Below are 13147 nucleotides of genomic sequence, written 5' to 3'. Positions count from 1 at the left end.
CCCAGTGCTATAAACACACACACACACACACACACACACACACACACACACACACAATTACTATCACCTTGTGTATGCACATCCTTTTGGGGTGGGTGGTACTGGGGTTTGAACTCATAACTTCACACTTCCTACGCAGGTGCTCTACTGCTTCAGTCATGTCTCCAGCCCCTACACATCTTTTTATATGTAAAGTTCAGTTATCTATGACTTCCTTTTCAGTTGTATACTTTCTGTAGGTGAGAGTTTTCCCAACGTTTTTGAGGTGAAATTAAACATTAGACTCTAAAAGGAATACAGGAATTAGTTAAGGTAAGATTTGGGCCATCATTGAACTGAAGTTGTTTATGTCTTGATTTATTGTTAATCTCACCATATGGGAAGGAATCAAGGTGATAGGTACATACGAACTTCTCCCCCCAAGTTTCATGAAAGCTCTCTGGTCAGTGCTTGCTGTGCCTTCTCCTCCACTGTAGTGCCTCACAGCGGGGCCACCAGGGGTCTCCACCACTAACTGACCCTATTCTTTATTTGACCTTGCTGCAGTCTACCAGTAGCTCATTCGTGTGTGTGTGTGTGTGTGTGTGTGTGTGTGTGTGTGTGTGAGAGAATGGTACTGTGTGTGTGTGTGTGTGTGTGTGTGTGTGTGAATGGTACTGTGTGTGTGTGTGTGTGTGTGTGTGTGTGTGTGTGTGAATGGTACTGGAATTTGAACTCCAGGCTTCATCATTACTAGGCAGGCATTCTACTGGAGCCACTCCGGCAGCACAAATTTATTTTTGTTTTGTTTTTTTGGTGGTTCTGGTGCTTTAACTCAGGGCTTCGTGCTTGCTAGGCAAGTGCTCTACCACTTTAGCTGTACCTCCAGCCTGCTCCTTCCTTTTATGTATTTTTTTTTTCTGTTTATCAAAGCATACATGTTTCTCATGAAAAGTCTTGGAAAGGCTTCTCTATCAAGACAACTTTTTCCTCATTGAACATTTCTGTAACAACTATCTTCTTCCTTTTCACCTGTTTCTCTTCACTTCTTACCTACTGGGCTTATCTCTCTTTTGCAGGCATTTACCTTTGCCTCCCCTCCTCCAGATCTGCATTCACTTTATTGCTACCCACTGAGAAGAATCATTTTTCATGCAGTGCTGAAGCCATAAGATGAGGAGCCATTCAGGATGGTTCCCTGCCAACCTCCAATTTTAATGAATAAATTAGAATCCTGCTTGCTTCCCTGTGATCTCTCCATTCTTAGCACCGTAGCTCAGACTCTGCTTCTCTCCTACTTGCATTTCTTTCTTAGGACTTTGTATGACTTCTTTCAGGGCTTAGCTTAGAAAGTTGAGGTTTCTCAGACCTGGTCCAACACCCTCAAAACTTATCTTGGGGCTAGTTGCACCCCTCATTCCATGCACACTTTTTTCTTCTCTCATGGACAGTCATGGCGCCTGTAATACCCTTATAACATATCCCATTCTGTTGTACTTGTTTAGTTTTCTGTTGCTTAAAGCAGTGGTTGTGTCTTATAACTGCAGTAGAAGTATCCAGCCAAGGGTGGCTAGTAAATTTCTAATAAGTGAGTATAAGGAAATGGACATTTATAGGGTGGAGATTAGTGTGAAAAAATTCTGAAGCTGTTATGTTTTATGCTCGTAGTTGCTTTAAAATTGATTTATGCTCGGTGCTGGTGGCTCACGCCTGTAATCCTGGCTACTCAGGAGGCAGAGATCAGGAGGATTGTGGCTTGAAGCCAGCCTGGGCAAATAGTTTGTGAGACCTTATCTTGAAAAAAATCTCATCACAAGAAAAGGAGTGGGGGAGTGACTGGTAAAATGGCTCAAAGTATAGGCTCTGAGTTCAAGCCCCAGTACCTCAAAAAAGCAAAAAAAAATTGATGTGATTGGTGTTTGCCCACCTGGTCCCGTGATAATGGTTCTGTGAACGAAATTCCAAAATGTGAGGTATGGCAGAGCAGTTTAGACTCTAGCACCTTGCCTTGCATTGTGGGGTTCAGGGAGGAGGAATCTATAAGAGTCAGTTTCTGTCTGGGTGGATTAGGTACTTAAGGCTGTCACAGTGTTGATTTGAGATTGTTATTAACATCTAGGTGAGTACGTCTGCCAGACAGTAGGCTATGAAGTTTAGAAGAGTATGCCATTGGAAATGTGGGTTGAGGAGTCATCAGCATGTGGGAATTAAACTGGAAGTGATCACTTAGAAATATAGCCTAAAAAAGCCAGGCATGGTGGTACATGCCTGGAGCACTCAGGAGGTTAGGTAGGAGGACTGTAAGTTGAAGCCATCCTAAAAAGTCATGGTCTACAAACAGAGCTGGAAAAGAGCTTCTCAGAGAGCTGGGAAGGCTGTGTTGAAGAAACTGAGCAATTGAAGTTGACAGGGTCTTTGGCAATAAAAAGGCCATTGACTTAACTGTACTTTAAAGAGAATAACAAGAAAATGGGTCTAGAATAGATGCTTCAGCATGGACTATCTCCTTATTTTCCTGTTGAGCAGTTCCACCGCACCTCAGACCAAATCCAGAACCCCACTGTCAGTCATATAATGAATGATCATCAAAGTCATTTCCAACTTTAGTTTAAGGTTAAAAACAGATTCTGGACCCAATCCTAGAAATTCTGATTAAGAAGACCTAGGAATCTTGACTTTTTTTAAATAGGGCCTTTCTGAGGTTATAGAACAGAAAGAGGTAGCGGTGCTATAAACTTGCATTGTATTTAATTTTGAGAGTGGAACTTAATTATAGTGAACTTTTAAAGTAGTGAGGGCTGAGATGTAGCTCAGTGGTAAAGTATTTGCCTCACATGGACAAGACCCCAGGTTTGATTCCCAGCATTGCAAAAAAACAAAATGAACCCAAAAGAAATGTGATAGAGAGATTGGCAACCATGGAAACCCAACTGGAACTCTCCATCTGTCTGAGGGATGGGGTGGGCCAAGTGCCACCATCTGGTATAATGGGTTGGAAATTTATAATGTTTCTGTTTTATAGTTTTCTGCAGCATATGCCCTGGTACCCTCCATCAGATAGTCCACTACTGATTTCAACCAAACCTCAAGACTTGCTATTTCTGTAAGTCTCACCAGCCTGTTTTCTGTCTCAGGGCCTTTAAGCCCAGCAAGGGAAGACAAGTTAAGTCCTGGCAAACTTCAATGAGCAGCGGTGCAAGGAGCCCTAACCATTGGGTCTCCATTAGGTGTCCTCCAGAACTGTGACCAACTCTCCAGCAGTCACCTGGATTGTGTAACCTTACTGGCTTCTCTCACCTCCTCCCTGGGGTCTTTTCCTGTTTCATTTAGTTAACACCGTGCACGGTGTGTTGAGCCACTTTGTAGGATAAATGCGAACAGAGGCCTTCCCTAATCACATAAGTTTCTTCTTAATGTCCCTGTCAGTAATAGCACCTAAAACAACGTGGAGGACGAAGGCAAAGAGAACATGCTGTGCAGTGCAAAGCAGCACAAATATCGCTGAAGTTTAAATTTAATTTGTTCACAGGAGATCATTATGGGAGAGTTTCTTTCAACCTTCTCTTTGATTTCACTTATAGAGGGGTTAAAGAGAGATGAAAAGCCAGAATGTAGTTGGCACAAAGAGAACTCAGTGTGCCTCTTTTATTCATTTATATGTCATCTTGTTTTGAGTGGTTCTTTAGGAAGGCTGAATTATGGAATGTGATAGAAAGCTATTAAAATGCTGCAGTGCAGAAAGGGGGACGATCTGTACAGGTGGTTAGGATATAAACTACTGAAGATCAGAGGGATCCTGGTAAAAAGACAGTTTGTGTGCCTTAACTGCAGGATTTCTCTTTACCTGCTTAGAAGACAGTTCTGTATTTCCTGTCTTAGCTGACACTGGACTCTAGGAATTGAAAGTTGGAGTGAAGAGTAAGAAGGGTAAGAAGTTGAAGTGAAATTTGAAACAGATGATGACTTTCATACTTGATCAGTACTAATATCTGAAGCAGCTACAGAGAGGCTGCTACATTGCAGGCACTCAGTAAAAGTGGAACAAGTGAGAATATGCTGAGCCACCCAGCATGGGCAAAAAGTTATGGAGATCTTATCTCAAGCTGTGTGTGGTGACATACACCCTGCACAGGAGGATCAAGGTCCAAGACTAGCCCAGACAAAAAAGCAGGGGAACCCATCTAAAATAATAAAACAGAAAGGGACTGGAGGCATGGCTCAGGTTGGCAGAGCGCTTTGCTAACTGCAATGCCCTGAGTTTAGTCTCTCGTACCACCCCCCCCTTTAAAAAAACAGGAAAATTGACAGTTAAGTATTTATACACATAGATTATTTAGAAAGTAAAGACTAATAGATAACAAAGTACACAAGCAAACAAGTGAAAAGTTGCAGACATCAGAATCTCTGAAATAGTCAACAGTATGGGAATAGTTTTAAAAGCAATAGAATAATCCTGATATGTAACCAATAAGATGCTAGTTGTGATGACCTAGAAAGATAGTGCTCAAACATCTATGGCTGTTTGTACATGTCTGTAATCCCAGCACTCAGGAGGCTAAGGCAAAAGGATCCCTAGTCCAAGAATAGTCTGAGCTCTGTGTAGTGAGACCCTGTCTCAAAAAACAAAACACACAAAAGATTGCCAGGGATTGTAGAGGAGTTCTTTTTATACTTTCCTTTCTTCTGTGCCTGATGTACTGAAGTAAATAAGTTAACTTTCTTTAAAGGATTAATTTTACGTATAGAATGTTAACTAGTATTTCTGAAAACTATCATTTGAACCCAATTTTATGACTGATAACACTATATGTAAAGTGGTATTTTGCTTTTGTTGAACTTGACCTCTGCGTTAAAAACATGCTGAAATGAGTGTTTGGGATTTAGTAAACTGACAGAAAATATTTCACTTTCTAGAATCATCTGAGCTAAAAGAAGAAACTTGTCTAAAAACTTGCTCTTAATCAAATGTGTATTTCTCTCTTATAGGACCTCTGTTATGCACCTAAAGCCATATTGGAAACTCCAGAAGAGAGAAAGTTCTCTAGAAGTCAACAGGGACACTTTGAGAACTCCTGTGAGCCACCAAAAGGCTGTCAGTGATGAAACAGGCACAGTTGTCTACATGAAACCAGGAGTCTTTCCTTCAACCTCTCTTGTCAGAGCATCATCTCGAAAGCCATTTGGGATCCTTTCTCCAAATGTTCTATGCAGTATGAGTGGGAAGAGTCCTGTAGAGAACAGCTTGAATGTTAAAACCAAAAAGAATGCACCATCTGCAACAATTCACCAGGGTGAAGAAGAAGGGCCCCTTGATATCTGGGCTGTTGTGAAACCTGGAAATACTAAGGAGAAAATTGCGTTCTTCGCAGCCCACCAGTGTAGCAATAGGATAGGATCTATGAAAATAAAAAGCTCCTGGGATATAGATGGGAGAGCCACTAAAAGAAGGAAAAAATCAGGGGATCTTAAAAAAGCGAAGATACAGTTAGAAAGAATGAGGGAAGTCAATAGCAAGAGCTACCAGCCTGAGCCGTTTGCATGTGGCATTGAGCACTGTTCTGTGCATTACATGAGTGACAGTGGGGATGGAATCTATGCTGGGAGGCCTCTGTCAGTTGTACAGATGGTTGCCTTCCTCGAGCAAAGAGCCAGTGCCCTACTAGCCAGCTGTGCGAAAAGCTGCACAAGCTCACCTGCCATTGTGAGATTTTCTGGCCAATCCAGAGGTACACTCCCAGCCCCTGAGCCATTCTCTGCCCCAGGAGCTTGTGAAGAATCCACAGAAAGGGGAAATCCTGAGCTTGGTGAACCACAGAGTGAACCAGTCCGTGTCCTTGACATGGTAGCCAGGCTGGAGTCTGAGTGCCTGAGGCAGCAAAGCCAGCGTGAGCCTGGGAGCCTATCTCGCAATAACAGCTTTCGTCGAAATGTGGGGAGAGTGTTGCTTGCAAATGGCACTCAGGCTGATGAAGGGAAAACAAAACAAGGCGACTTGGAGGAACCCGACACTCAGGTGAATCCTGTGCAGCCTGTGTCTGTGGACTGTGGCCCCTCAAGAGCTGATCATTGCTCTCCCATGGGAGACCAGGCCTGGGATGGTGCTCCTCAGAGCTGTCCCACATTGCCAGCGGTGAGTTTGCACATGGACAGTGCAGAATTAGAGCCAGGTCTGCAGAATACTATGAAAAACAGCAGCAGGTATGATGTGGAAATGACAGATGAACTTGATGCATTGCCTTTTTCTTCTCACACCTGTCTCCAAGCTGCTGAATTGCCCACAGATGCTATAGATTGTATGAGTAGAGAGCTTGTGCCATTTACTAGCCAAAATCCTGATGAGAGAACGAAAGAATCGTTGTGCATTAGCATCACTGTGTGCAAGGTGGAGAAAGACCAGCCGTCTTCCCATGAAGAACCACTTCCAGGGATGTTGTTTTTTTTGCCACCTGGTCAACACCAGTCAGACTGTTCCCAGTTGAATGAAAGCAGAGCACAAGAGTCTTCAGAAGTTGGGCAGCTTGAAGATGCTGCTGAAGTTGACAGTGCATCCAAGCAGAAAGGGATTTCAGCTGAGCCATTTGTTCCACCAGCCTCTGCAGTGGAAAATGCATTACCGGTGCTTGAGGCATCCAGTTGGAAGAAGCAGGTGTCTCATGACTTCCTGGAGACTAGGTTTAAAATCCAGCAGCTGCTGGAGCCTCAGCAGTACATGGCATGTCTGCCCCACCACATTATGGTGAAAATCTTCAGGTTACTTCCCACCAGGAGTTTAGTGGCTCTTAAGTGTACCTGCTGCTATTTCAAATTTATCATCGAATACTATAACATAAGGCCGGCAGATTCTCGCTGGGTCCGAGACCCACGCTATAGGGAAGATCCTTGCAAGCAGTGCAAGAAAAAATATGTGAAAGGGGATGTGTCCTTGTGCCGGTGGCACCCCAAGCCCTATTGCCAGGCATTGCCCTATGGGCCTGGGTACTGGATGTGCTGCCACCGATCTCAGAAGGGCTTTCCCGGCTGTAAGCTGGGGCTTCACGACAATCACTGGGTCCCTGCCTGCCACAGCTTTAATCGGGCAATCCACAAGAAAGCAAGAGGGAGCGAAACCGAGGAGGAATACTGAAGTCGACATGAGAGGCAACCAAAAGACTGAGTTTTAAAACTACAAAAACACCTTAAGGTAAACCATTCAAGTGAGTGTTGCCTCTCAGTCCCCATTCTAGGGGTAACTTCACTTATTCCATTGGGACTGCCATTGCTCAGGCATTTTTTTAAGCTCTTAACCAGCTGTACAAGAAAACTGGCCTCGTGGTTTCAGAGTGGAGCCTCACATTTGATCCAGGGTGGAATCCCACAGCTTGACTCACTCAGTGTGAATAATTACGCCATTTTCCTCCATCAAACCCATCCTCAAAGGGTGAAGACTTGCCAGCATCAAAGATGTTCGGAGTTTACTGTAGGCTCTGCAGGCGTTCCCCAAGCAGGGGCTCCAGAAATGTTTCCAGCACTGGCACCACGTTTTAAATAAGTAAAAAAGAAAAGACCTTTGGATGGAAAAGTATGCCTAAGAAGAAGCCAGGCACCTTACCTTAGACTTTGTATGCTTGATCCTGTGAGAAGGCTGTTTGCGGTTGGAGATGGATTTCATGCCCTGCGGTGTTTACAGTGTATATAATGGTTGTGTTTTCATAGGGCTATGAAAGTGCACATTAAACCCGAGCGCCTTTACCTTTACTTTTAGATGAGTGCTTTCGCCCCTCTGTAAATAACACAAAATCCAGTTATACGTGATGGACAACTGACTAAACAACATAATCACTACAATGCAGCTAGCATAGTATTGCGGCTATAATCGTGTGGGTTTTTTTTATTGTGTCGCCTCAAGATTTGTACATCCTGTATAAAGTATGAATGTTTTCCAAATAAACTATGAATGTTTCCTGTATAATATATGTTTCTGAGAAGAGGCTCTAAATAAATAGTTAAGAGGTTAACCTGGTTTAAAGGATACCAAATAATGGCTTAACTGGACAAACTTAAAATGAGCATAGAGAACAATCCTTTGTTATATTTTAGTGATCCATCAAGATAAGAGAATATTACATAGATTACAACATTCTTGTCTACTTTATCCTTTCTGTCTGGTTACAAAAGTTTTTTAAGTTCAATAAAAATATGCATCTTTAAATGGGATCTAAGTTTTGCAAAGTTTTTTTTGATGTCATGTTGAAGTTTTTTTGGCAGTACTGGGGTTTGAATTCAGGGCCTCACGCTTGCTAGGCAGGCACTCCACCACTTGAGCCACTCCACCAGCCCTGCAGGTTTTTAAGAATTGTGAAATTTTTAAGCTGTTTTAGAGTTCTTGGGGAGGGGGCTTTTTTTTTTCTTGCCACAGAAAAGAGATCATTGCAAGCTTAAATTTTACAACCTTTTAACACTTGAGTTTGGTGTGTACCCAACACCTGAACTCTTTCCTGTTTGGTGAGGTAGTATCTATAATATTCTCACTTGTCTAGGCATTAACCATTTAGAGATCACTAAAGAGCTCTTTAAAAAAAAAAAAAAAAGGGCCTGTGGTCATATGTTTGGTGGCCATGAGAGGTGCTCAGACCACAGAAAGCTGCTGTGGGTGGGAATCTAAAAACTGTTGGCTTGAATGCAAGTGCTGACCAACAAACATGAGTAAGCTGCAGGCTGAGGAGAGCACATGGATGGGGCGTGTAGGGTAAATGATGGTCCCAAAGGAGCTGGCAGAGCTGGGCAGGAGATTCAGGCAGAGCCACATTGACCTGTGAGAGGCAGATGGGGAGCAGAGTGGCTTCCAAACTGGAATCTGGCTTGGTTTTTTTCCTTCCCTTATGCTTAGAAGTAACTGTTCTCTCAAAAGGAGATAATAAAACTGTGTTGAGCAAGTCTTCCACTGGTAGCCAGACTGTGCTACTAGGCTCATGGGATCTGTAACTCAGCATCAAAAGGCTGAGAACGTCTTACCTTGCCTTTGAAGCATCTCCTGTTGGTTTGCTCTAAACAGGCAATCTCAGTAGTGCCCATAAGCTTGTTTTGATTCATAATTTGAGATGAAGGGAGATAACACACATCAAGGACATGTTCATCCAGGCATGTAAAGTACCCAGCAAATGTTAGCTGTCATTGTTGCTAGCTGTGGTTCTCCATGTGCCCAGTGCAGATGCACAGTATAAACAGCTTGGTCAGTTTCATGAGTTGCTGTTTCTGATCTGGTTATCACGTGTGACATAAAGCTGTGACTGGCATGGACGGGAGCTGAACTGACCAAGAGCAAGAGGACACAGTAAGAATCTCCCAGCCCCACTTGGCATGCAGTACTTAGAGCCCTCAGAAGCGACTGTTGACCTGTTTTGAACTATGTGGCAGGACCTGGTTCCCGCTGCTGGCTACCTGAATGATAAGAGGCTTTCAGCAGGTGGTGTCGAGGGCACCCCCTCTCTGATATTTACTTCTGGATGAGTGTAGCTGCCCCCTTCGGAGAAAGACTGTTTCAGTGCCCCCCCTCCCCCGGGTGCTAAGCTGTTGGAATATAGCCCACTCTTTCTTCTGCCACAATGCAGTGCTACTTAACTTTGTTGCATTGCTAGAAGATTATAGATTTAAGTAACAGCGGGGTGTCAAAGAAAGTGGAAAACTTCCCCTTCAGCTTTTGCTTAGGCTCTCATACTCCTGGCTAGTCATTTTCTTTTCCACCTCTAAGGTCTCAAGTTTTTGAAAGAAGCCAGGAATCCACTCCCCCACCCATTTTTGGGGGCAGTTTTGACACTCCCCTGCCCACCAGATAAGACCAGGGAGCAACCCAAGGGAAGTGGGTTGGAAAGCAACAGAGATGAGATTAAAATGTGGAGCCTGGCATTGGTGGTGCACACCTGTGATGTGAATACCATCTAGGATGAGAAACCTGAAGAGGGGCTGAGGAGCTTGGAGGACCTTCCCTCTGGCCATATTTGGTCTCGTGGAGTGTTCTTGTCTAGGGCTGCTCCTGCTGCCCTCGGGGTTTTGCTCTGTAACTCTTTGTGCAATTACCTAGGATCTGTTGTTGCCGGAGCTCTTGGCAGCAGGCTGTGGGGCTGATGGTTATGGCACGATCCAGGGATTCCCTTCCTAAGCTGTGTAATCACCCCCTATAATCTGGACTTGGCAACACCTTGCTGCCAACCTTTCTGAGCTGGCCTTGGACAGTTTTAATATGGGCATTCCCAGCCATCTCCCATGGCTTCAGTTGTCATTCCTTTACTCAACAGACTGGTTTTCCTCCTTCATCCATAGCCTGCCTCACAAATCATAAAGCAGTTGGCACCAAAGCCTTCTTTCTATACACTGCAGACCTCACCAGAAAGAGCTGATGTTATCTATATCCCAGGTGCCGTTTCATGTCTAAATGTATCCTGTACTGTGCAGTGTCAGGCACTTGTGGAATCTGATTGTTTCCAACCCCGCTTCCTTTGGGTTCAAATAAACTAGTGTTGCAATCTCTTACGAGGTAAAGTACCTGCATGGGAAATGTGTAGTCCTTCCTACTGACATGCACACCACTCTGATGGTTTTTGGCCAATGCTGATGTTTACCCAGCCTCATGGGAAGAACAAACATTGTGGTTATGCACCCTTGGGTGACATCAAGTGTATTTGTACCAAACTGGCAGAACCACGGTGAGGCAGCACCCCCATTGTAGCTGGCTAGTTTGACCATGTGTTACTTGATGACAGCCATAGAGCCACTAGAGTTGGCAGCTAGGAAGGGAGACCTGGAAAGGGAACAGAAGTGGTGTCCCTTATCTGCAAAAACCCTTAAGAGGTGATGCCTCTTAACAGCATAATGAAACCCTCCTCCCCCCAAGCTCCTTATCCACTGTCTAGTTAGCAGACAGCAAGCCTGAGAACAAAGTCATTTTGGAGTCTTCTAGCTCCTTTTTGGTTTTGTTTTGAGACAGGGTGTCATTATGTAGCTCAGATTGACCTGGAACTTGATACGTAGCCCAGGCTGGCCAAGTGCTAGGATTGCAGATATGTACCACCAGCACCACTAGCTCAGATTATTTTTGAACAAAGGTGGGTTTATTAAAAAGTTAAAAATGAGAAGACACTGAATGTTTTGATTTTCTGTTTGGAATGATAAAACAGATTAGGTTCTCAAATTAGCATTTAAGGGGAAATGTATGTCTGAAATTACTCTTGAAAATCCTATGTCCCCATTACTCAACACATACATGATGCACAGTGCACACAACACATGGCAACTGTGCAGACACAGACTCAAGAACAGTAGATGCCATCTCCCTATTACTGGGGCAGAATCTTCTGTGCTATTTACAGTCCCATTCCTCTACTTTATCAGAGAATCAAATGGCTTGTGAGCTGCTACTGAAGTCTGTGATGTCTTATGAAGTAGTATGAAGAGGTTGATGAAGTTTTGAAAAACCTAAATCAAAACCAGCCACCAGGCACACTAGAGAAACAGAAGGTAAAATATTTAACTGTGTGTCCCCTACACTTTGTAAAGTTAGATGCTAGGATGGAGCCAAATGAGGCCCACCTAGGATTTCCTGCTCTGGGACTGAGCTGGGTCCTTCATTCACTGCCCTTTAAACAAACCTCTCTATGCAGCTGGAGTCAGCTGCAGGGAACGTGGTCCCTCCACTCCACTTCGACCCTGTTACTCTCCTACATAGACATGGAGGCTTGAAGGAGCCCTGAAGTGTCCTTTTCCATGTCTTCAGGCCTCTCAACTTACACCTATGCTCCAAGCAGGCTGTGTGTGAGAAAGTGCTGCAGTGATGGGTGAGCTGTCCATACTTGGCAGGGCCCAAGACAAGAGCACAGGGAATCTGTCTACAGCCTATCTCTACTAGGTCGTGTCTCACCCTGGATTCCTTCTCCCACCCTGTGCACAGGGTCATACCTTGGCCATGTCTCAGGCTCAAGGGCTCTTCACTGGAGGACAAAGCTCAGGGCTCACCCTAGAACTATTAAGTCAGCCTCATGGTGTGAGTCCCCAGGCAATGTGCAGGCAAGGTTGAGAGCCTTCATGTGTAGAAGAGAAGCACAGGCTGAGGGAGATTCGGGCTGAGGCTCCAAGGTCCTGGGAAAGACCAGGAGGAGGGAGGAAGGAATACAGAAATGGGCGGGAAGGGGCTAAGGAATGAACACCTTGACCACCAAAAGTAATGGAATCTACTGCTGCAGCCCATCTGGGCTGTGAGCAAGACTGAGAAGGGGAAAACAGACCTACCGGGGCAAATGGGAGATGACCCAGGAAAGCCAGGTGTGGCAAATCTTGAGAACTGGAGTCCTGGTTTTCTATCAGAATCTCTTTTCCAGCCATGAAGGGCCAATGCGAAAGTTTCTTCTGCTCTGTCTGGGAAGAAGCAACTGTTGCCTTAAATGTACACCCGGGAAGGTGCTCTCAGGCTCCAGACAAAAGCTGTGCTGTCTACTACAGGCCACTAGCCCCAGGGAGCTATCAGTCACTTGAAGTTGGCTCTTCCACCATGGAAATGTGCTGTAAAATTTCACCTTTTTCCCTTTTCAATAAGACCACAAAAATTCCAAACTGCACAATCTGATGGTGCAATTCTACATCAATGTTCTTTAAAGAATGCACAGGTGAACTGAAGAACCTGATTTAGGGGGACTGACCTGGCACCCAAGATTCTACAGTTGAACGATCACACCACCAGGAGTAGGAAGGCTCTGAGACATGGAGGAGCTAAAGGATCTTGGGCGTGGTGAGCTCTGCAGTCTCTCAAGCTCCTAGCAGGGATTTTTCAAACGCCATCAAGTGGACAGAGGTGCCTTAAGCCAAGACTAGTGGCCCCTGCAGTAGGAAGCAGGAGACACTGCTCCCTCTTAGACATGGTCCTTTCTACGTGGAAAGTAACTATGAAATTGTGGATACACATGCTCTGCTCCCATTGTTCTTTATCAACCTCAGGCTGGAGGTCTAGCTCTTCAATCTATTTCCAAACCACTCAGGACAAGCCCAAATTGAGGGCCACATACGCTTTAGATTTTTTTTCAGGAAAATAAGATGGTAGATAGAAAAATGCTTTCCTCAAAATCCAGATGTCTTGTGAAGTCAGTCAATGTCACACAAAAAAGTGAGGGGATAAGGAATAATGATACAGACCTGGAAGGTGCTG

At 44.5% G+C, this 13147-nt stretch overlaps 1 protein-coding gene across 4 annotated transcripts in view; it reads left to right on the top strand.

Annotated features, from left to right (window-relative positions):
* Positions 1-8172, top strand: part of Fbxo34 (F-box protein 34) — an 80506-nt gene extending 72334 nt beyond the window's left edge. For all 4 annotated transcript variants that reach the window (XM_074067938.1, XM_074067937.1, XM_074067940.1 and 1 more), the window contains one exon: positions 4966-8172. In XM_074067938.1, the coding sequence (XP_073924039.1) occupies positions 4976-7102 (2127 nt within the window). In that variant the 5' untranslated portion in view covers positions 4966-4975 and the 3' untranslated portion in view covers positions 7103-8172. The remainder of the gene's footprint in view (positions 1-4965) is intronic.
* Positions 8173-13147: the final 4975 nt, after the last annotated feature.

Source organism: Castor canadensis, chromosome 3 (assembly GCF_047511655.1).
Source record: "Castor canadensis chromosome 3, mCasCan1.hap1v2, whole genome shotgun sequence".
NCBI lineage: Eukaryota > Metazoa > Chordata > Mammalia > Rodentia > Castoridae > Castor > Castor canadensis.
Note: the sequence above shows the minus strand (reverse complement) of the source record. Positions and strands in the feature narration are given on the sequence as shown.